At 45.6% G+C, this 25,707-nt stretch overlaps 1 protein-coding gene across 1 annotated transcript in view; it reads right to left on the reverse strand.

Moving 5' to 3' along the window:
• The window catches only part of adgra1b (adhesion G protein-coupled receptor A1b), a 122,381-nt gene that overhangs the window by 16,995 nt on the left and 79,679 nt on the right, over window positions 1–25,707 (reverse strand). Inside the window, exons 15-16 of the mRNA XM_040178809.2 lie at window positions 8,578–8,705; window positions 4,158–4,281 (exon numbers count right to left, since the gene is read on the reverse strand). Of these exons, the coding sequence (XP_040034743.1) occupies window positions 4,158–4,281; window positions 8,578–8,705 (252 nt within the window). The remainder of the gene's footprint in view (window positions 1–4,157; window positions 4,282–8,577; window positions 8,706–25,707) is intronic.

Here is a 25,707-nt window from a genome sequence, read left to right on the forward strand (position 1 = left end):
TCAACAGCAGCTGCTTTCACACTGCAGGGCGACGGCTTATTCATGTTTCATGCATCATAATAGCGTTTAAAAGGAACAACTTTCGGGTTGTTGAGTCCTTTTGAGTGGATCTTCCAACCAGTCAGCTTGTAGAGAAAAGAATATCTTAAGCGGCACGACGATTGAAACGGCGCGCGATGGATTATTGCAGCGAAGGGATCATTTATCAGGGACTTGCTAATCTTTCTATCAGCGGTGGGGGTTATTGTAAGGGAAAAACGTATTAACTACCTGCTCGCTTTCTAATGAGACCTGAACCGCATTTATAAATGTTAGTGAGTTAATATGATGGATTTATCCATTTGTAATCACAAAGACTCATTCAAGTGTGAGTGATATGAACCTGCCAACGGGACATAAGGCCCAGACGTTTGTTGTTCTTAATAATGTCTTACTGCTCAACGTGATATTGAAGCAGCAATAATCAATATTCAGCAGCTCGTTTGTGAAGTTCACCTCTTCAGGCAACAACGTGTCGCTCTGGTTCGCTCTCTCCCGTTCATAAGGACGCTTTTAGCGGCGGCAGGCAGCGTTTATAAGCAAAGGACCTCTTTAAAAGCTCAACCCTGCCCTGACTAAGCTACTAGCTGGTGAATCAGGCTTACGCAGTGTAATAAGAGACACTAATCTGTTGGACATTAATCTGTGTCCCAGTGTCAATTGTTCAGTTATCTCGAAAATAATTCAAATGTTTGTGACGGCTCCAATACAATGGGATTAAAGGAGATTGACACACACGGCCCGTCATTAGACTGTGGGTCACAGCAGCAAGGAGCCATCTCTGTTGGTGAGAGTGAGTACCTGAAGAAGCTTTGATTCATGTATTCCTTTTCCTCTGTATATAAGATGGGCTTTAGATTTATAAATGAGGTATTTCTATAGCCTCTCAGTGGCCGACAATATGGCAACACCTGTTGCTAACAGCGACAATGGTGCAAACCCCAGATGTTTTCCCGTAAGTTGTAAACCTAATGCAAAATAAATATGTGCTGAACGGATGAACACTTCAAGTGTGTTCATACAAATGTACATAATATATATAGAGAGTGTGCAGGATTAATATTGATACTGACTGCCTGGTGATACAGTATGTACACGTATGGAATACATCACACTATGGAGGCGCCAGAGCAGTAACACAAAATGGATCATATTTTATTATATATATATATATCAGTTTTTCCTACTCTGACGTGTTTTGGTCATTACAGCTGACAGCTGCATGACACATATTCCAGCCCGGCTGATTATTTTTTCCCCTTTCTTCCCCTTGTTTTATTTTTTTTTAACAATCAGAATCGGGGATTAGGTGACAAAAGGTCAAGTGTGAACACGGTTGACCCGACTGTCAGCGGGGTAAAGAGTCACACAGTGACTAGATACGATTAAAGTTATTCGCACGCTGGTAAATGGCGGGGGTCCGGGGAGCGACGGACGCCGCGTTACATGAGAAACACCAGCTGTGGAGGAAGGCGGGCCGCGGCGCCAGCGGAGGCCCCCTTAAGGACATCGCTGTCACCGAGCGCCGTGCTCCCGCTGCTCGGGCAGGAAATACGACGCTCCGCATTCCAGCGTGTGGAGCTGAAGACTTTACACTCTGGAATAACGGGGCCAACCTGAAGTGCTCGCGACGGCGGGCGCGGCGGCCGAGTCCCCGAACGCCGCTTCGCCTCGTGATTAAGAATGCGTACGAGGCCCATTGATGGATGCAGTAGAAACGGGAGAGCTAAAGGTGGAAAGGGATTGTGCATCAATCTCTTCGCGTCCACGTACAGTAAACGCAGCCCTCCCGCCGAGGTGAGCTGACAGTGGAGGACCCTCTGCTGCAGATGATGTTTCATGCTCACAACCTGAACAGGTCCAGCTATCAATCAGTTGGATAGGACGTCCATCGGGACCAGAAGGCTTTAAACACCATGTTAAAGAGTAAGAAAAAACGTTTTTCTTTCATATTCCCACTCTCTGCCTTCTTGACACTGACTCTCATCTCAACACCAATTCTGACAACCTCAAACATGCGTAAGATCTCACATTCTGTCACTTCAGAATTTATTATTTCACCTCAACAGTACAAGATATGCTGTATAAGACGAAACGTCCTTCCTCCTTTACAATGTTCTAAACATTCTGTGAATAAACGGCTGCCTGCTTCTCCCACCTGCATTCTTGAAGTACAACATCTTAAAAATAGTGAGGGGCCGGCAGGCAAGAAAGCATTGGTCTTTCTTTCCAAATCTATCCTGACATCCCAAATCTCCACGCCGTCAGAGCCCCCACCACACACACACACACACACACACACACACACACACACACACACACACACTACACTCCAGGACACACTGCCGCCTGACCAGATGGGGATGGCTTCCCTTTATCTATCATCTCATGCAATATCAGATGATGATGTATGTATGATGATAACCCGCAAAGACTTCAGACAAGTTCCCCTCTTTCTAATCTGCTACCGATTGAAAGGCAACCAAATAAACACCGCGATAAGATCATCTGCGACCAAGAGGAGAAGCTAACGGACACGTTGAAGGCTCTGAGAGTCCGAACACAGTGGCCCTTTGAGCTGAACACTGATCTCTGAGGCCGCTGAAGGAATTCAACCTGCCAAAGACGATGCTGGTTCACCTCTACACGGCCCATCCTCTGCACCTCCATCACCGTCTGGTACGCTGTCATCTGGTACGAACAAGTCCTGCAGGGACGGCAGATTGCAGCCGATCACCCTCTCTGCAGAGCGGATGACACCTCCATCACCGTCTGGTACGCTGCAGCCACAGCCAAGGACAAGGGCAGGCTGCAGCGTGCCATCCGCTCTGCAGAGAGGGTGATCGGCTGCAATCTGCCGTCCCTGCAGGACTTGTTCGCAGGGACGGCAGATTGCGGCCGATGACTGATGGACCTCAGCCTCCTGCCAGATGAGGCTGAGGTCCATCAGGACTAAGACCTCGGCAGTGGGGCTCTGTTGATGAGCCCCCCACTGACTGACGCTGACATTCTACTGGTCACTTTCTTTCACACTGCATACGTCAATTTCACTTGTCACTTTCTGTTCGCTGGTCACTTTTTAACGTTTAGCTTTTATTCCTTTATTTTGAAACTAACCCAATTATATTACTAACCCATAACATTATATTACTAACCCATAACCTTATATTACTAACCCATAGCCTTATATTACTAACACATAACATTATATTACTAACCCATAGCCTTATATTACTAACCCATAACATTATATTACTAACCCATAGCCTTATATTACTAACACATAACATTATATTACTAACCCATAGCCTTATATTACTAACCCATAACATTATATTACTAACCCATAGCCTTATATTACTAACCCATAGCCTTATATTACTAACCCATAACATTATATTACTAACCCATAGCCTTATATTACTAACCCATAGCCTTATATTACTAACCCATAGCCTTATATTACTAACCCATAGCCCTATATTTGATTTCATCGCACTGCTGTCTTGTCGTCCATTGTCGTACTGTCTGATTTTATGCACCAACCGCCAAGTCAAATTCCTTGTATGTCTGACATATTATGGCAATAAATGTTTCCTGATTCCCGATCTGTCTGTGGGGTTCATCCTCTGGGGAGCGTGACCCTAGTGGTTATCAATCCAGTTGTTGGGAGCTGAAATGGGAGCCCCACTGTATCTTTTTGGAACACCTACAAACTAAACATGAGTGTGACAACTGTGAAACCCCAAACTGTGCATGAAAATAAAAATACCATAATACCTGTGAAACAGTCATTGAACAAACATCAAGGTGGTGACTAAACCTCCATGGAAAAAAAAAAATTACGCTTTTTCAAAAAAGGAAAATGTTTTAAAATATTTGGCACCCACAGAAAACCCCGAGCAACAAGAGAGGACACAGACAATAGCGAGGCAGAGAGCGAGTGGATTCATGATGAGAAGGCCTGATTCATCAGACTGGAGCATACGTGCAGCTGAGCACGGAACAGACATGAAGCTGAGCCACTGCACGTCCACACGGTGCACCTGAATGGACCTTCATTACACATTTTCAGAAAAGTTTTGAGAGCGGGGTGAATGAAAAGGGAATGCACTTACTGCTTGACAGATGATGGGGTATTTGATTCGATTGATGCCGCCGGCAAACACAGCAAAGGTCAGAGCCGTGTGGAAACAGAAGTTGAGAAGCATATGCCATCCCTTCCGACTGATGCGGATTGCGCTGCCAAAAGAGACCAAGAATCAAAAGAATTAGCAGGTAAATACCATAAGCCCCAGTGTTCATCATCTCACCGAGGTTCGTTCTTCAAGGTTTAGCTACTTCAAGTGGGATTTGAATCTGTCTTTTGCAAGGTCTGCATACATTTTCTTCCCTTTACTTTTACCTTGCCAGTGCCACATAGATTAAAAACCAGATTAAAAACCACAGGAGCCTGGGGAATGCGGCTTGTGCAAAGAAGCCATCACATATTCCGCTGCCGATACACGGGTTGAATAATGGAATACTTTGTGAAAACATTACAACCTTGGCTTGACTTTGAAAAGCAGTAATTTCAAGTTGGGTCAACAAAACTCAATTTGGTTTATTCTGGGCATCATAAGAGGGACAGAGGGTTTTCTTCTGTAACTATAAAAGCTATAAAGCTTGATGGGGTACCTTGTCATTGATTACTTCACTCTTGATGACTCATCATATTACAGCATTGGTATTGTAGAACAAACAGAACTTAGGAACAGTGCAGAAGAAGACAGTTTTACAATTCGTTATTGGGCCTGAACCATATTGGTGTCTCTGACTTGCTGCAAAATGAAACAGTTTTGTTCATAATATTTTCTTCATGCAAGAGCTCAAACAACACAAACATACTAAGAAGAACCATTTAATGACGGAGAAGCAGCGCATTTAAGTTCAATTTGATTTAAATTTAACTTGATTTTGTCCAAGAGGTCAAACCTTATGAGGATCCGGTGAGTCAAAAAAGGTTTACAATGAATAAAATGCATTTTTTAGATTGAAATCCTCAGTATATGTTTATACATACAGTGACATACAGTAAACATTACATACTAAGAACCTCGGGTACAGGGTTATTCTCAGTAAGAGCTCAGTGTGTTAGTCAGTGTACAATCTACCTACACAGCTCTTCCACCCACTAAGACACACACACACACACACACACACACAGACCATGCCGCGGTACACGCACACTAATAGGAATCACTCAGCTGGTTTGATGATGAAATAAAAAGAGATTGCTTCCAGTTGGCTGGGCCAATTGACGTTTTTACTATGCAAAACTATGCACCGATATCCACTCTGTGAGTTGTGGCACTAACCAGGGTGGGGACAGGAGGGGGGGGGGGGGGTTACAGAGCCTCGAGCAGAGCACTTAACACACGTGACCGTTTTCCACCCAACTGTTAGTAATGGGGCTGAACAGGTTTCATCCATACAGCCGCAGTCTGTCACCATTTGAAATTACATAACCTCGTGCTAGAAATCTCCGCTCCCCAAAATGGAGGAGCCGAGCCCCCCGCTGCACGTGAGACAACTGTAGATGAGGCGGTGGCTCGGCTGGGAGCTCTGAGGCGTGTCTGGGGCCGGGGCTTTCGCTGCTCCGTGTTAGGGGAGGGAGAGCTGGAGCCTTTGCGGCTGGTCCGAGTACTGCATCCAGCACGGGGGGCATAAATCAGGCCGGGCTGCTGGGCTGCTTGGAAGGGGGTGTTCACGGGCTCTGGGCTTTCATTGGGTCAAGAACATTAGCCTGGCAACCCTCCACTTCCCCATCTCCCAGAAGGGTTAAAACAGTCCCCTCACCCTGCACCCCCCCGCCGAGCCCACTGTAAGTTACCATAAAGCTGCGCACAGTATGATATGACAGTGTACAATGGGCACGCGTTCCAAACAGGCTGATTTGGGCTCATGGAACAGAGGCAGAAGGGCTGGAGAAACTATGATGGAGAAAAAGGAGCAGCGATGGGGCTACGTGGATGAAACCGGTGGCCAGTTAAATAAAAGCACAATTTAAACAGCCGCTTGAGACCTGCAACAAGCGGGTTGACATGATAATAACCGCATAACGTGTTGTAAACTGTTGGATTGTGACTTTACTGGTACTACTTCACTTTAAGACAACTCCATCAACTCAGGTACATGCTGACTTGCCAAATGTCAGTACAATCTTTTTTAGTACTGTTGCAGGTCTGTCCTGATGGAAATATCTTACTGAGGTGTTTGCTGGCGAGTCTCTGTCTGGGGTTTGGTGCTGAGCAGGTGGTGTACAGTGTGTTTCTCACAGGAAACCGCTGCCTGCTGCTGTGACTAACTTAATCAGACACTTAAAATAACAGTAATAATATATATCACGCTACCGCAGTTTTTAAAGTACGTTGCTCTCTGACCCCTTTTTGGGGGGCGGGCCTAAGACTGCTGCAGCGTCTCACACGAACCCCGAAAGAACGTTAGCAATTTTTCATTTCAAATCTCGTCCGGACGGAGTGCAAAAGTTATTTGTTAGCGGCACGGTTTTAAATACACACACGAGACAAGAACAAACGGCTGTGTAGAGGCGTTTCTACACCAACATAACAGTAGGGAAAACACTGATAAACGCACACAATCCACTGTGCATGAGCGTGAACCGCCCCCCTCGCATTCTGCCCCTTTAACACGCAGTGCTGTTGCTTACTGTCAGTCAGCTGGAGGGATGCTACAGAACCAAAGTGTTGCCAAACAGAGGCGCGTTAGAGGGCCGGGGGGGGGGGGGGGGTGGAGGACGAGGAGGTTTGGATTTCGTTAATGTGAGCGTCGCTGAGAGGGAACCCCTCAAGTGTGAGAGGCACCGTGAAAGCGCTGGCCTTGTGCCTCAAATAATGGCCTCTTCTCTCTCTCTTGAGTTTGGAACGGAAATAATGCAATTTTGTTCTGAGAAACGTTTTGTGATTGTTGGAAAAACTGCAATAATGTTCGACTTTTGTACGAAGGAGAGTCTGTGCTCTTTCACTTAGAGGCACGCGATGTTCTAGGTCATCTGATAATCAAGATGTTTGTGCGTCGATGTTTATAATCTTGTGGTGCCAAAGATGATCGTCTGCAGCCGAGGTTGACTACCAGCACCTGGTTCTGCCCAGAGCGCCCCCCCCCTGTTTTGGCATATTTATCTTTATCTTCCTAACTATATATTCTTGCTCCCGAGATGAAAACCTTTGAGTGGGCTTGGCGCATGACTTGTACATGCGTCCACTCGGTCTCCTGTTTGCAAACATCAAATATCTTGCTGTGATGATTTTACACTGGTGTCGAGTGACAACAGTGAGGAATGAGTGCGTTTACACGTGCACATGTATCGTATTTTGGAGCATATGTAAAAATATTATATTTCAGAAATGTCTGTCCACAATGTGACTTTTAATGGTTTGCACATCTGTAATGTTTCTCATTTGTAAAATATTCCTCCAAGTCCATTCATGCCTCTCCAGTATTATGTGTCATCACATCTATAATGTGTATTGAAAGGTTTTTCTTTTTCAGCATTCGTGTTATTTCCTTTAAAAATACAGTGGTGCACTGCTACCATTTCTTTTTTTAAAGGCCACTAAAAGTCTTTTAGTATTCATCTTCACCTCATTCCTCTTCAAATGTCTTTAAACCCTTTAGATCATGATCGTATATTATGATTTATTTTGATAAGCCACAATTTCTGCACAGAACATATCCAGTGGTGCTGGGAAGCCGTTTACATCCTCACAATCTTCTTCCATTTTGAAATTGCTCCTGTTTGTGTTGCCTTTTTTTCTCCCCCAGTCGATACTGCAGTGCCAGACGACAGTAAGCGATGCCGCTGTTCGGAGCCCCAGATGCTGTCATCGCTGTCTGACTGCAGAAGGACGCACCCTGTCTCTGTCCCGGGGGTCGTAAACGGATGCAAACCGCGTTCACGCGGTCTCACGAGGTGTTAGCGCGGATTCACAAAACATCCGAAAAAGCAGATGCGTCTCTCAGGGTTACCTCTCTTTATCTGAGAATCTATATTTTTTTTGTTTTTGAAAATATGACATTTGAGACAATTGCAATGAATGCGGAGCTAATGCGACACCTTTGTATTAATGCCACGGGCGCGATAACGGTCGGTGATGGTCGACAAGAAAGTCAGATGACAAATTGTTGTGCTGAGACAATACGGCAGTCGGGCTCCCGCTGCTTTAACAACGGCAGGCGGTGCCGCGCAGCGCGTCCTCTGCCTCGGCCCCCATGTGGAACAGTTAAAGGTGGCCTGAATGCCCTTAGAGGTCCATTAACAGCATGCTAAGACTGTCTGAAAACACGCGCACACATCTGCGCATGTGTTTCGGATCCGCTTAGTCAGACAGGCTGCGGTGCTTTTACAGCAGCCCTAAAGCATCTGACTCACACCCGGGAACTCAAAAATAAACCTTAAACCTTGGAGAGGGGGGGGGGGGGGGGCACATGCGCACACAAAGTTAATGGCTGCCGCGTGAAGTTTGAAGAGGTTCTTACCTGTGGTGCACTATGTAGGTGATGATGGAGGCGAAGAGGCAGAGTAACATGACCGCCGTGCAGGCATACACCACCGGGTGCAGGAACTCCCCAGGGTACGGGGGGAAAGACAGCACCTTCTTCAGATCCTGAGGCAGGACAAAAGATATTGGGGGAGGGGGAGGTGTTATAAAATACACTCATAAGGATAAATAGGTGAGCAAGAACTTCGCCGGAGCAAAACGGGAGTGGGTGTCGGAGGGGGGGGGGGTTGAGTTCTGTCCAAATCAGCCTAAAACAGGGCAACAGCCCTGTTGAGTGGAAAAATAATTTCCCCTCCTGCATTTATATTTTGCGTTTCAGGCACTTAGACGACTCTTTTAGCATGATCTTCCTAGTCTGCTGAGAAGAAGAAAAAAATGGATTGCAGCCAAAAGACAAAGAAAAAAAGTTAAGACTCATTGTTAATGGAACCATATTAACATCAGAGTACATTTACTTCCCAATGTATTCTTCAGGTTCAGCACGTGCTGTGACAGCCACAGACTTCCACTCTCAAAGTAGAGACACTGTTTTAGTGCTTTCCTTTAAAGCCGCACGTCTAAGCTTTAGCTGTGTTGTATTCAAATACAAAAACAAGCCGCTGTAAAATCAGCACTCTGTGTGTGTGGAGCCGGCAGTGATGTCACGACTTAGAACCCATCGCGTTGACGTCGCTAAATAAAGCACACCCTATCTGCATAACCCCGCCAGCTCGGTGCGAGTGTGTGTGTGTGTGTGTCTGCGAGAGCGATGCACAGACACACACGTGCACGCACACGCTGTCTGACTCCATCATTGTATCAGAGTTGCCAAGTGGGACGGTCTCTCTCTCTCCGTGTTCGTCTGAAGGCTGATGAGCCCGTCGGGGGCCCGTGAGGCGTCGTGACCTTCAGCTGAGCATTTATAAGCGCGGTTGTAAAGAAGTGACTCCAGATGAAATGAATAAAAAAACTTTGGGGAAAGAGGTGGGAGGATGTAAGACGAGATGACGAGAGAAGCAGAGTGTGTGTTACGTTCTTCTTCTCTGCGCATTTAACACTTGGAGACCCGCGTAGACCCCCGCCGAGGGGAGATGGCAGCTCACTAGTATATGCTACAAATAGGTGATATTTATATGTGTTGACTTACACATTATGATGGACGTATATGACAACCAATCCCATGCTCAAAAATAGTTTACTAATCTTCTTTGGCCTAATACCATTTGTTACACAGATTTCACGCTACTATAATCACTCCTGAGAATGTACCAAAAATCCCTGCATTTAAACACTAAGACTTTTAGGAACATCAAAGAGGAACTCGGGCTGTGATTTGTTATGTCAAATTTAACACAGCTGGAGAATTATGCACAAGTCGATTTCTTTGCGATGTGACGACTGTTTTTGAAACTGCTCAGAATTCACTGACTAATTGACATTATACACCGCGGAAAGCAGAAAGCTTTACATCCTTTACACCGAGGGCTATAGCCTGCGGTTGTAAAGTTTAATGAGGCTGTGACTATCTTAGAGGTCACAAGATTTCATGGTGTGGTTGAGTTTAAATAAAACGTGTCACCACAATGAAACGGCTACTCTGGGGTCCAACATCATCACACATTAATGCAATTGGGCTTAATGGATCCACAAAAGCCTCAGCCTTCCAGACCCGCTAAATTTATGCAATTTCAAGTTCCTGTTTAGGGACCCCAGTATGCAGAAATGTTCCAAATTTAGTTCCAAATTTAGAAAAGGCAAAAATAACACTTGTATCCTGCAAAATCACTGCCTTCTTTTCGACCTAAAATTGCATTGGATTTGCACAAAGTGAGAGTCTTTGTAAGGGAGAGAGCCAGCTATACGAAACATTTTGATTCTAATATCTTGAGGTGAGAGTGTAAAGGACTCCTGTGAATATGTCCAATTGCAGAAATAATAATAAGTCCTCTTTTTAGCATCTGGTTAAGCTACAGCCTCACATAGCCAGCAATGTTGGACGGCCGTAGATCCTGCAGGTCTCTGTTGGACGAGAATAAAAGTGTACAAGCAGTCACTGCTCTGATGTCGAGCGATGACTTTATTTTAAAATGCAAACTGCATAGAACGATCACGCCAGATGCACTTTCACACCTTTCCCATCCATCCATTCACCTATCCATCCATCCATCCATCCGCCATTCATCCGCCATTCATCCATCCATTCCATTCCCAATTACACTGTACAGGGTCATTGTGGACTCATGTCTTTCCACAGCTTACAACAGGCAGAGTCAGGCTGCAGCTTGGACGGGTCAGCAGTCTATCTAAGAGCTAACACATACATATTGAGAGACAGCCTTTAATCTCACATTCACGCAACTGTAAGACTCAAACAATGAGCTTTTGGGAGCGGTGACACATGCTCTGCAGTCTGAGGAACTAATCAAACCGTGTTGATCTTCTTTTAAGTGACCTGCACATGACAGCAGCCGGACCAGCTTACAAGTTGTAAAACAATGACAGCTGGTGAAGGCGTGGATTTAGCGAGCTACATACCGCCGGAATCTAAAAACATGGCATTAACTATTCGAATGAGCGGCTCTGAAATCAAGGACTCATTGTTGCAAATATGAGTACGAGTCTCCAGCAATGAGACTGCCAGCGTTGTCATTGTAAACTGCAAATGAGTTGTCCTTGGATTTCGGGAAGAAACCATTTAACAAATGGCAGTAAAACAGTCAGTAGGGCACCAATAAGCCCTGAGGGGCTCCAGTTAAAGTTGCTCTTACCAGTGGGGTCAAAAAAACAACAACCTCGTAGACAAAGAGAAACATTGGCATTGATTTAGAGATGTACCTGTTTCAACCTGATGAATGTAAGATGAATTTGTCCCCGTAACACTCCTTGTTATTTAGCTCCTCCTTACCTGGTTAATGCTTTGCACCAGTGCGGTGTTGTTTAATGTTAAACAGGTAGCGTACACTGGGTTTTTTAGTGTGAGTTGGAAACAGCCACCTGTTTCCACCTGTTCAGGTTGTCAAGCTTAAGCTAAAATATGTGGAAACAGCGCTGACAGGAACTGCAGTCGCCAGATCCATTTAGTCATTTGATACATTGCTCATATAAAAACATATTGATTGGAGCAGTTTTATACTAACCATAATATCTCTGAAGAAGTTCTTTGAAAGGTGGGGGGGAAGAAAAAAAAAAAGATCGATCTATAAAAACATTGACATGAGTTTGCAGCTTGTAGCTCGGCCATAAAAGTCAAAAAGGACAAGAGGGAGCGATGGAGGAAGACTGTAATGGGAGCTCAGCAATAAAATCATCGTTTAGTAGCAGAGCCGCAGAGCCACACAGAGGGTAGAAACACTGTCAGAGGGAAGGAAAGGACAGTGAGGGAGGAGACCCTTTTGGGGGAGAAAGCATGCGGGGAAAAAACATTGTAAACAGCTTCACATAATTCGGTAGCTGTGGATTTACAGGGAATTATTACGTTTTTTATTTGTCCCGGGAGCCATGTCACGCAAGGACAATGAGAGCTGCTGTTAATTACAGCTCAATGAATTGATGTCGTAAAAAAAATGAAGAAGGAAAAAGCCTGAAGCGTCGTTAAGAAATCCTGCTGAAATGGAGCTTTTAAGTCAGTAAGCTGATTTATATACTTAAAGAGCAAATACAACTTCACAGGGGTTTAGATCGTGAAGAATAGCTGCAACTCAACCGCAGGTCAACGGCAGATTGTTTACAAGTGAATCAGTGACTGCATCCTTAAAACTAAATTGTGCTTGGACGTGTCACATGCGGAGTGACGGCGGCCATAGTTAAACGGCTTTAGGTTGTCATGGGACACAACATCCTCATCATCATCATCACCATCATCATCATCACCACTGGGCTTACAACGTTGGCGGAGAATGTCAACCTCTCGCCTCCAGAGTCGTTTAACATTTCTCAGCCCAACAAATAAAGCTGACCAGCCTACAGCGGTGCTGAGCTGCTTTCCTGAAAATCCGTAAGACGTCATGCGTCTTAGAAGTGGTTACTCACAAAACCACGCGCAGTGCCGGGTCCCTGAAAAGTTCTAGATGGACTTTCAGTTTCCTAGAAATCAGTCCACTGTGCACGAAAAACGGACAGGCTGAAACCACTGCAAGTCTGAACCTTGAAAAAGAATAAAAAAAGAGATCATTTAGAAATAGAAATATATAAATACACAGAAACTTTGCCTTTGTTTTATTCATTCAACCAATAATGACCGAGATGCGACGCTTTAGAGACACGGTAGGCTTGTTGAGGGAACGTCCCTTTGTTACCTTATAATGTGTTAAAGCTCCATTCTGTTAAAATGAGCATTGGGTAAACGTAAAATCTGCATACAAATAGTAATAATGGATTGTTTGCTGACGTCCATGGGTCTTATTGTTCTCTTTGTTATTGTCAAATTGGGGGTAGAGAAATGTGAGGCAGTTGTTGATCACCAGGCGTCCCTACCTGGTTAAGACGAGTAAGGAATGACGGTATAAAACAGTCAATAAAATATATATTTATTTTGTTCCAGATTCTTCATTTGATTGTTTTCTAGTATTCTAGTCAAATGTTTGCGTATTGATCGGCCAAACCAAGCAGTTTGAATATGCGAATGAATGAAAAACCTTCTGATTCCAGCTGCAAAGTGTCAAAGAACAACAAACACTAAAGACCAAAAAATGAACAGAAAAAAAATCCCTAATGGATTAAAAACCACAAAAAACATACAGAATAATTCTATGAGAATCTCAGACAAACCCGTCGGCTTTCAGACGAGGCCCGAGGAGGACAGCTCAAGCCTAAAGCTTTGGGATAAAACTGGCCGGCTCAAAGTGAATGAGTAAAGCTTCCTCAACAACTACTTCAGAGGTACCCTTGGAGGCGCTGAACAGCTGCTCACAGGCCAACAATAGAGGAACTTTCATTTTATGGGGGCAGCCAATGCTGCAGAGGAGTCTGAAAGCGAAGAAGGGCAAAGCTGGTATAGAGCGTGCGTGCTCAGCAAAAGCCTCTCCTGGACAAATAAAGGTCCCAAAAAAAGACCTTACAGCAGAGCAGCAATGTGGGGAGAGAATAGGGAGAAAATGGAAGAAGGATGAGGGTACACTGACCCTTTTAGGACAAAGAAAAGAAACGGTGAGGCGGACGACATGCTGCCCAGAACAAAGTGTGCACACGGCAGTCGGTGTGCTTCCGGGGGGGGCGATGTGAGGCAAGCTGCTGCAGCACCTTTAGAAGACAGTGATCTAGTTTGCGCCTGATTGTCACCAAATGACTTTCTTAAAAAACATGAGCTGAGATTGCGTCTCCTGAAGGATGCCTTGTTCGCGTTCAGGAACATTTGAGTCACGCGTAAGTCTCTCAGTGGCGTGCAGCAGAGACGCACTCCAAAGTTGCAGTTCTCCTTGTGGGCCCAGCTGTCATGAAGAGCGATGGGCTGTCGCTGTAGCTCGCGCCACGCTCCACACAACTCTCCCCGGTTGTACTCTTTGGCTGGGGACAGCCTCGAAATTGTGATTCCTCGGCACTACATCGCACTACATCGCAGCACAACTGGCCACCACCATCAGTGGGACCAGACTCCCTCAGCGTGATTCATTAGCACTCAGGGCAGCTTAGTTTAGCCTATTCTGGATTAACGTTTCACCTCCCAACGTGTCTCCATCGTCCGCTAGTGTCTCCAACCGAACGAGCCCCCTGATCCGTGGTTTGTGTTGTAGTTACAACTTTAATCCAGGATCCTCCTCCCCATGTCAAAATCAGATTACCACAGTCAATTAAACTTGATCCATAATCTCGGCGCACAGTGGCTGCAGAGCTATCAACGCTGCAAAATAAAATTGGGGCAAATGTGCTGTTGATCCGAGAGGACTCACTTGGTGTCTGGAAAGGCCGAACCGTAACCAGCCAAACGTGACGCCTTTCTCTTTTAATTGACGCTGTCGTAGCTGTGGAACCTGCGGGCCAATCTCTGACATGTGTCCGCACAAATGCGCTCCTTCCCCCTGTTGTTATCGCATTGGTGCATGCAGGGACGCACGAGCATTGTGGGAGAAGGGGAAGAGAGAGAGAGAGAGAGAGAGGCAGGGTGGAAGCAAGAGGAAAACAAAATTTAAATCCTCTAGTGAGCAGCCCGCGGGCGCTCAGCTCCCATCCACCACTGTATTTTATCATCCTTGAGTGGTCGCGCGGGCGCCGCAACACAACAGGGGTGAGTGTACAAATCAAACCCCCTCCGGCTCGCCCGTGCACCTTGCGTTGGAGAGAGAGAGAGAGAGAGGGAGGGAGGGTGTGGGGGGGAGGGATAAACTCCGGACTTTACAAAGGTCGGAGGAAACGCACCACTGGTGCAAGTCACTCGGCAGAGACGCACTGATGCTCGCAATCAGCGCCCCCGTTCAACGGCGGAGGAAAAGTGGGACCCACCGTTAAACGGGTGAGGCAATCACTCGAGGAATGAAGCGCACATCCATCAAATCAACAAACATTATGAGCTGATGAGGAACCTCGGCGTGGTAGATGAAGCCCGTGTGGATGGGCACCGGCGACGAATGAGGCTGAGACGCATCGGTCCGTGGCGCATACGTCTGCTCAAACATCGAGGGGGCATTGTTTCATTAGCATTCATTTCTCGAGAGCCTCCGATTAGATGGGTTGTATATATAGCTTCAGGCGATTCCGATTCCTATACAGAAGATACTGTAGTCGCTGCTCTGTGATGTTTAAAGCGTGACTATCAAATAAATGGGCCGTTGTGCACAGCTCAACGTTTAAAACAGAGTACAAGCTCGTAATTCACCGTGGACCCCCCCCTCCCCCCAACCGGAAACAAAGTGGCGCGAGTGCACGCTTCTGCTGAATCAATAGGAACGAATGTGAAAGCAGGGAGAAGACAGCTTTTAAAATGGGACAATGGGATAACTAATCTCTTGCTTTCTTTCCTTTGACACTCACACAGTAGAAAACACATGGCTACTTGGAGATGCCCAATCCCACCACAGGCTCACTGACACGCTGACGTGGGGCTGGGCTTCAAACCTTTTTTATCAGAAGTGAAGCCATTATTACACTCAGATCCTTTAATAATCAGTTTCCTGATCATTAGGTACGGTGCACCTAATAAAAACTAATGCAGCAGCTCTATATGACGAATGCCTTCATCGCGGAGACATTTTTGGAGAGATGTAAGATCATGTCGGAGTCGGGTAATTAAAAACAGAGTGAGTAAACAGCGCTTGTGGCTCTTTGAGGCTGCGCAGCGCTCACCTTGCCCCGCCGCTGGAGGCGACCGAGTGATCCAAACATTTATAGCTGCTTCAGAGGTTAGCGTCGATACTGCAATAGCATCGGAGAGTATTTCTTTAAGAAAAGCAAAGAACCGCACTGGAGAATTTTCTCCATCTGAAAGCTGTTCTTTGCAGGTCTCCTCACTAGCTTAGACAAAGAGTTTGATTGACAGATGGTCCATCCAATCCCATGTCAAGTAGCTTTTTTTCGAAGTTCCTGTACTGATGCGATGGTTCTGTGCAACAAACCACCTGGCCTGTCAGATTGGCCCAGCAGCAGCATGCTATCCACATCTATGGGGCTCACAATGAAAATGCTAACATGCTGGGACATTGCATGTCGCTCTTTGTAGAGGAAAATTAGCAAAGAGGTATTTCAGCACCTGAGACTTTGGTATGTCTAGCAAGGGCACTAGCCATCAGAACCCAACCCTCTTATATTGTTGAGAATTCTCATCCCCAAACTTGGGACTAAAGCAACCGCCCTGCCCCTGCAACATTTCATCTCTCTGAGAACGTGAATCAATAAAAACCAAATCTGAGAGAAGATTGTTTTTCAAATGTAGAGCAAAGCAGCTTAAATGAGACATCTTCAACAAGGTTTTGTTTTAATGTCACCGTACGAGCGCGCATGAAACTGCCTGCCAACATCTCAGCTGCTTTACGTGTGTGTGTGTGTGTGCATCATGAGCGACAGAAACAGAGAGAAGGTTAGTAGGTGTTGTCCGAGTAGGGTGACTCATCTCTACCAATTGCTACATGCCTCAGAATGCTGAATGGATGCTGTGCACGCTCACCAGTCTGTGCACCTCGGCCGTCTTACACACACCGCTCACGTTCTGCTCTGAGCCCCTGAGACGGCCTGCTGGCCGGCACACCGAGTGCGAGCGTGCAGTACGCCGGTCGGCACATTGTTCCCTCGCCGGTCAATATGTTGTACAACCCCCCCACCCCCGTACTGCCAGATTGTACAATGGCTGAGAGCAGGGCAGCGCTCCCCAGGTTCTGCTCTGTTAACACTTAAAGGCGGCACTGCAAACCCGGGCCTCTCGGCTTGGAACACAATGCACAGAGGCTCAGCCGCGTCGCTCTCTGGTAAGAGAACGCGTGTTTACCCGTGTGATGCCCAGCGGTGCCGTGCTTTGCACTGTAACAAATTGCTGTAAATTTACGGTGCATTTCTATCGGTATCTTACAGTATGTCATAATAACTGTAACATACCGTTAAATTTCTATCCCTTGCTTGTAAATTAACGGCCATGAATAAACAGTCAAAGTTGTCAATTTACGATAATAGCAGACTACCGTAATTCAACTGCATGTTATATATATTTTATGAAGTGGTGGAAATACACATACAAGTGCAGTGAATCACAATCCATCGACATCTGTTGTAGGTTAATGTATGGAAGCCCATGTCAGCCACTGAAAAACAGGTCCTGTAAGTCATCATAATGAGATAGTATCTCATGAGATACGATGATGACTTTGACTTACAGGACATTACTATACATGCAGCTGTCACTTTTATCCAAAACGCCCATGGTTTGACATAATTTTATGTGGAGTATTTGGGGGTTAGGTGTCTTGCTCAGGGACACTTCAACTTGGCACAGGGAGCAGCCAGGATTCGAACCACCAACCTTGTGCTGCACAGCACACCCTCTCTATTCCATGCGCCGCCTTCACTGTCGTTTTAGTGGCCGGAATGTAAAGATTATAAATATTTGTATTATTCAAAGTGTTCATTACCTAAAAGTAATTTGAGTGTTCATCATCATAATCATGACCGACTGCTCCTGAACGTGACGTCAGATGTGTAATCTCAGTTCATCCAGAACACCTGTCAGTGCAGTTCAACATCTGAGAAGTTTCTCATTGCCTCGTCTCTCCAAGTAACGTTGGTAAGTGTTATTTGCCTAGCATGATTAACATTCTCCTTCCTTACATCTTGTTGTCTTCCTCAACTTTGTCATTTTTATATTTTACCAATGACAGTGTTTCTAAATATTTTATTTTGGTTTGTTTTACAGAGGCACTGGATTAAGGATGCCAGCCGTTTGCTGCTGTCAATTGAAAGTGTTCCATAGCGTTTTGTTGCACTTAGTTTACCTTGTTCCTAATGATTTTATGATTCATTTTTTTATTATTGTATACATGCGGCATATTTTATGTTTTGATCTTGGTTACAAATGCCGAACATTTTTGTCTTAAAGGCATCTGATAAACTCCAACCACTATGACCGAAATGAGTTTGGTTGTCTTTCTTTAATTTGTGGGGAATTGAATGCAAAAGTATACGGTTATAAGTAAACGGTAACATTCTGGTATTTATAAGACAAAAACAGTAATCGTATGGTAAGAAACTGTAATCCAATATACGACAACATTTGGTAAATTACGGTAGGAAACTGTAAATAAAACAGTAAGTTACTAGCGTTGACTGCCAGTAAATTGCAGTTAATTCACAGTAAAATTTGTTCAAGTTTACGGTAACATACAGTAATCCATTTTACGGTAACATAGTGTAAAAACCATTTAAGGTATTATGCCGTAAAATAACGGTAAATTCCTGGCGTGTGACCAGTGTTGCCGTGTTCTGTATCCCAGCAATCTGACGGAGAAGGGGGTGGGAATGAATGCAGTCAAGTGTGCAAAGAATAAATGCATGTTATGTTATGCGGTACGTCTAAAGCACAGGTGTCAAACTCAGGGGGTCCAGTGCGGTGAGAATTACAGAAAGACATAAATTGCATTTCTATAAAAGTAGCTGTTATTCCTAAAACGTCCACTGGGGTCGCACTCTGTGAGTGAGCGTATGCGTCAGACCAGGGGGACCAGGTGCTTCACCCACGCAGTGCCAGTAGATCCCTTCCATTGGATAAAAGAAATCTCGTCAGGTCACCACGCATGCGCGATCGCTTCTGACAGGCGAGAGGCTCGTTGTGTTATCGCTCATTTTTCGCTACCGGTGTGCAGCGCTGTTGTTCCGTTTGGTTACCACTACTGCTCAAATTATTATTATTCGATCCATCCAGCAAACTGCCCGAGCGGGAGGGGAGGGCAGGGGGGGTAGAACGCCATGAGTTGGATTGGAAAGTTGAGTGGAAAGTGGCTCGCTAAAAAAAACCCTGGTTAGACCTTTTCGACCAAACTCTAAGCAGCAGCACCCAATTGAACATGGGACAATTACTGTGTCCGCGCGGCACCTCCCCCTATGATTTTTAATGGTCTGGCCCAAACCAAAAGTTTTGACGCCCCTGGTGAAACAGCTTGTAGCAGGGACGGCAGTGAAAAGCATTGATGGGGGGAGACGAGGGATTATAGAGACAAGGGATGGATGGAGAAGGAAACAAAGGTAAATCATCACGCATTCAGTCCAGGAAGCAACTGTACGTCTGACTCGGATCTCTCTACTCAGCCCCCGACCACGATGCAATTTCCCTCCATTTTTTATTCCAGATAGTTCGCCGTGATCGCAGCCCATTTTCATTTTACTGTCTGACAATCCGTGCCATTTAGGCCTAAGTGGACACCCTCTCTCCACCGCCTGCAATCGAGATCTTTGCATCTCGTCAGCTCCATTTCTAAGTGTCAGGACAGTGAAAACGGGGGAGGTTTCGGAGGGCAGATTTTCACCTTTGATACCAGAGCGCATCACTCACTTCTTTCTATGGGTAATTACTCCGTTGTCCATTTTTCATACATATCTTCATCCATTTACCCTGATTCGCATGTCAACAGTACTCAGGAGCTCAAACCAAGATGGATACACCTGGAAAACCTGGAATGCCACTCAATACTGAAGATGATCGCAACGGGAGAAATATTCTTTAAAATATCTCCACTGCCATCCATCAAGCTCTGGTTGTAATGTTCTGCGGAATCAAAGAGAGGCTTATTTCAAAATATTTGGTGCTACTAACTAAACTGCACGCTAACTCACCCAGCTGATCTTAAATCCGCCATGGACTAATTTCACTCTACCCGTTCCTCGGAATTACTTAATTGGATTTAGACTAGAGATAATAGGATATTGCCGTTCAACCATGATCCCATACCTGCATGCCGCACAACTTTGAACACCCGCCGTCCAAGGAAGGGAGATCCCGCTTTGAGTAGACACTCCTGAGGTCTCTCCCTTTTTTTCTTTATGTGCAGAGCTAGTTTGAAAGAGTTTTACATTGTTGCTATCTGGGGCCTGTAAAGTCCTGTGTATGTGCAGTAACTCTGCAAATACATGTTGATGCCTTACGATGGGCCAATTCATGGAATAAGATGATTGGCTACAGCACATGCATGGTCCCCTTGGGAAGAAAGGTCCAAGTAGCAAAGAAGAGACTGGCCATGCTGCTCACACTCACAGGTAGACACAGTGACCCTCTGGGTTTGGATACCCACCAACACACCCGTGTTTCAACTGACTGATGTAAACCCAACGGGCCTCTTAATATTACGTGAATGACTCCTCAAGAAAGTCCTTAAAGCGTTCATGTGCCGTGTGAAACCAAAAGCCCAAACTGTGTTTTCTAACCCTAACCCGGTTATATTGTCGCATAAATTAAACCGTTTCACAACATTAAACACGTGTCACAACGTTATTACGTTGGGCTGGCACTATGTGTTTTTCAACTAATCTAATTTATCCATGCCATTCCAATGGAGACATGAATCTTTAAATAAGACTAACCCTAACCCTCTGCACAGATGCATGGTGGAACGACTATGTGTGTTGAATTGTCTATCCCATATATCATCAGATGGTCTTGCAATCTATAATTGGACTTGAAAAAAAAATGAATCGTGGACAATCTGCAAGGTTGGGTTTCATCTCACAAATCCTGGACAGCCCGTCTGTACCCAATAAGTGGCTACTTTCCTCAAAGTCCTCTACGTGTAACATATGTGGCAATAAATGTCTTCTGATTCTGATGAAAACAGCCAAAATACAAATATCATATTCGAAAAATAAAATCTAAACTTCGAGACCTCTGGCCAAAGGCTCCTAATGGACTTTGCCTAAACATATACCCGATGTCCTGTTATCACTCCCTCTTCATAACACACCAGTCTTTCTGCTGTCCTTATCTTCCCACTGGGAGAGCACTGGAGCCAAGACGTGTCAATAGCTGCTCCCTAATTATGAGCCAAGCAACCAGCAGCGGCTCCGCGCTCCTACAATAGATAGATAGACGCAGGGCATGGATAGACTGGCCTTGTGTGCTGAGGAGAAGGACGTGCTCTTACAAAGCAATGCGGTCAAGCGCCAAAGGTCACGTGATTGCAAATGGTCGTAGAGGAAAAGGGCTGTGATGGATAATAAACCACTTGCCACAGGTTAATTTTTTCCGAGCCCCTTATGAAAATGACTGTCGCCTTTCACCTCAGGCTTTGTCTGCTTTTGTGGAGATATACTTTTGCTAATCAGTGTCTGGCAGCCGCAGCAGTGAGATGGAGGGGCGGAGGCGGCATTGAGCCGGTTCACAACACAGCGGCACATGTAGGCAGCCACAGGGCCGGATCACTTTTTACACCACCTGAAAGAAGGAAAAAAACGCCACTTAATGTGTTTGTCTAGACTGCCGAGCACTGTGCAAATGAGGTGCTGTACGACTCGGCAAAATGCGGCGCACAAATACAGCAACCCATTTGCGAGCCACCGACAGGAGCTCAAACTGAGGCAAATAGAGAGAAAGAGGCAGAGATGCTGTTTACACGGCATGCCCTCGTTTCTCCCGAGCTGTCTCTGGGGTATCGAGAGGGTTGCACCGTCCACAAGGGAGCAGCTGGTGGTATGTGGGCATATTAGAACATTGACAGCTTCAGATTTTTTTTCTGTATTTCTCTTACTGTTTGTACCCAAAGCCGTCCAGGACATGAGTGCCGGATGGCCTCAGTCACATGACCAAAGGAAAAGAGGGACCAGTTTCGTTGGGATATGTAGACGTCGCACAGCCCGTGCAGGCGAGTCCATGCGGCGTGGTGGAAACAAACAGCTCGTTTACAGCGCGCACGAGTGTTTATTTCTCTCGGCAGTTGCTTGGGAAGACGTGTGCCAAAATCACGTTGGATATAAAATTGAAATGCAACTACATCATTAGCTTCCGTAAAGGCTGCTTGTCATCAAGCGCGGTTTTGCATTTTAAGCCAGCCAGTTGGCTTCTCAATAAAAAATAAAAATAGAATTTTGAAAAAGGTGGAGCAGTTTTTCGCTGCCAAATAACCAGCCGCCGTATAAAAACAACATCAAAACCACGGGACCATCGGATAGCCTATTAATTTATTTTTACACAAATGCACAAACACTCACACGCACATTATTAAGCGCAACATTTCCTTCTGCTGCAAGCAACGCTATTATAGTCTGTCATAGACTTAGCTGAGGAGCGGACATAATTTGAATAACAATAGGTTAGAGCAATGCAATTTCAATCTGGGATTTTAAAAAAGGGATACGCAGCGCATTAGAAAATAGAGCATCCAAAAAAAGGAGTACCAGGGAGAAGGGGCACCGGTGAAATTGTTGTCTTCCTCCCGCAACTATTGATGTGTCGGGAAATGTTGGTGTGTGAGCTCCAAACTCATCGGTCTGAAAGAAAACCTTGTGCATCGCGTGTAAAGTCATTGGCCAGCAGCAATCTGTTCCCTTCCGTTTCCACCACAGCAAAGCTTGCAGTGTGCAAACGCCGAGAGGTTGAATCAGCCCCCCCCCCCGAAGAAAGTCTGCAGTGGCGAATTGGTTTCAGCAAGCAACAAAGCAATTCCCCCGTGCTGAAGCAATCATGCCTGACATCACGTTTAAGTCGATGCTTGCAAATGGAACATGAGTAGATGCATTGAATGTTATTAACCGGAGCCGAACCTCATCTGGCGCGAGCAGGAGGTGCAACGCGGCGCAGCGCGGCGCTAACCCTAACCGGAGCCGGGCAAAGTAAGCGCTGTCAGCTGCCACGTGAGTGCGAGCGAGGTAGCGGGTGAATGGTGAGTGGGCTTGCATGTGATTAGCATTTACTCTTAGCTCAGGCTTCATCATTATGACAAAGCTCGACACAAACAAGCGACACGGATCACCAATTACTCATTTCCTGTGAAATTAAATGGCTTTATCGACATCACCAGAATATTTGTCAAATTTTCAAGTACGCAATAGAAGCCTCTTATACTTTTTTACAGCAACCCTAAACCAAAATCAGGTCAAAGGCGTTGTTTAAAGCTTTGGGAGCTTTGAGTTAAACAAGACCTACGGCCATTTTATATGCTTTAACAAGTAACGTGAAAAACTCTCTTGTAGCTCAAACCTAAACTTGGAAATGGATACAACATCTCTGTCCAGTTCCTTTTCCCTCCTCTTCAAGAACAGTTCATTTAGGTCTTGTTCCCCGAGGGGAAAATGGCCGAAACCCACGTCTCTCTCTGTGTAAATATGAAACTAAAGCCAGCAGACAGGTAGAAGAACAGAAGCCATGGCTCTGTTCAACGTTCATCATTCGTAGATATCCCATGAAATTGATTTAATGATTTCCATGCAATCATGAACAAGTATACAAGGTGGGGTGGGAGGCCAACTACTGGATATTGACATTCATTCATGCTCAGGAAAACGCACAAAACAAGGGGACTTTTCATAAATCATGCAAACTGTTGAATAAGGATGCATTGCCAAAGGTTACTGAACCAGCCCCTCTGAAGCTTACAAAGCAGTGATGATATGGGTGCTCATCTGCTGGATTATTTGTCTGACTTTTCACCCAATCTCTGATGCTATTGCAGTCTGCACACACACACACACACACACACACACACACACACACACACACACACACACACACACATGGGGTGGGGAAGAACAGCCTGTTGTCTCGTTATGTCCACCTTGAGGCGATTGTGGACAAAGGACTAATGAGGACAGCTCAGAGACGGCTACACGCTGAAAAGCAAGACAGAGAAAAACACATGCAAACAAGAAAAACTGCTTCAGAAGGAGCAGTTTTCTCTCTGCATCTCTGCAGGAGATGTGAAAGAAGCCGGGAGGTGATTTTCAATTAGCGACAGCGTACCATGCACAACTTACAGTATGTGTGCACAGGCGGTAATTGCCCATCGAGAAAGCACCAAATGTGGATTGAATTTGAGTAAACAATCTGTAAAGGATGCTTTTTTCAAGGAATGTAATCACAATCAATCGGTGTTCCCTCTCCGCTGATGCGCAGAAAGCTTTGTAATTGTATCTCCTCCACTCTCCAGCCATATATTCATCCCTCATTTCCTCCAACTTACTAACTTTCGAGTGCCAAAAATAACAATTGAATAAGCAATAAACATTCGCACCCCCCCCCCCCCCCCCCCAAAAAAAAAGCGAGCCGATATAGTATTGTTCACGTTTCATGTGTTTGCACACATCCCGGTGAGAGGAGAGTGGGCGGATGGTTACGTTCCATCTCTCCCTGTGGGAGACGAGGCCCGTGTGGTCGGCTGGTCACACTGGTATGGAGCTTGTGGCAGGCTCAGCCAATGAGAACTAATGCAACAAGATGGGATCCTGCCCTGGTTGGTTTGGTTCAAGGTGGAGGTCTGTTCGGCCAGTTCCAGCCGGTAGGTTCAGCGACTGAGGCCACCAAGCCTCGGAATGAGCCCGTTTCATGTTATCGTAGTGTGGTGCTATTCAAATGCTTTTTAAGGGGGTCCTGTTCTGCTCTCTTTGTGGAAGGGACTTATTAATGGCCTGTTGGACAGCAACACATACCAACAACAACACATTTTGCAACGTTTACATTGTTGGTCAAGCATTGTGTCGGTCTTTGAGAAACGTTGAAGGCTATTTACTTCCCTATCATTTCATTTCATACCTAAAAACATGAAATGAGAAAGTAATTGGTAGCTCTATAGTGATTATTAAAATATTTGTCTGTTGCAATCCTGAGTCTAGTTGAGAGACGTCAGACCAGGTTCCATTACTGTCGGGTGAAGTCGCCTGAAAACACACCTTAAGACCGTGGAACAGCCGTTGGCGGGTGAGGATTATCCCAAAAACATCTGAAGGGCAGGTTTCAAGAGAGGTTGCATATACAGCTGATTTCAGCAATAAACTGATGAGCAAATTACTATTATTAATGCAAATCAAATGCTTAGAATCCTCAGGTCTGCAACACTTGGGGAAGCATCTGCATCCCTTTTTTTAAGTACTATTTGTTGTACTGTCTCTTTATCTATTTGTCTCTTCCCCGCATAAATCATCCCCAACAACAACCATCCCTTCCCGCTACCAAAGACAATCCCATCCACGCTGTATGAGACTGTTTAAGCAACACGTCACCCGTTCTACTCTGACGCAGCCTCCGGTTTCTATGAAAATCCACTTCGCTCCACACATTTATTAAATCCTGTCCAGTGTATGGGAATGCATCTCGGAGCAGCTCTTCCCTTATTGGCCCGTGGCCTTAGGGTCTTTGTTATGATTGGATACTCACAGGAAGCCAGCCACCCCCTCCGTGTGTCTCTCTCGTTCTAAAGGTCTGCTCCTGCATATTAAACAGTCTGGAGCGTGGCAGCGATCTAATGCGGGGGCTCCTTTATCTATGTTATGGCTTCAATGGAAGAATACATTGAAGGAGGCGGTCAGAAGGTGCAGAATACGGTGTGGTCACACGGAGGAGAAGCCTGTCTTTGGGAGGGGAGTTTAAAAGGGGGGCGAAGGGGATGTTGAGACTTGTCCCAGGGATAAAGACAGATGATGAGGCTGCATTGCTGTAAACCAGTGAGTCAGCCCTCCCTTCCGACGGACACAGGGCCGCTGAGTGAGAAAGCCGGGAGATGCAATGGGGGGGAGATGCATG

This window comes from Gasterosteus aculeatus, chromosome 6 (assembly GCF_964276395.1).
Source record: "Gasterosteus aculeatus chromosome 6, fGasAcu3.hap1.1, whole genome shotgun sequence".
In the NCBI taxonomy this organism is placed as follows: Eukaryota; Metazoa; Chordata; class Actinopteri; order Perciformes; family Gasterosteidae; genus Gasterosteus; species Gasterosteus aculeatus.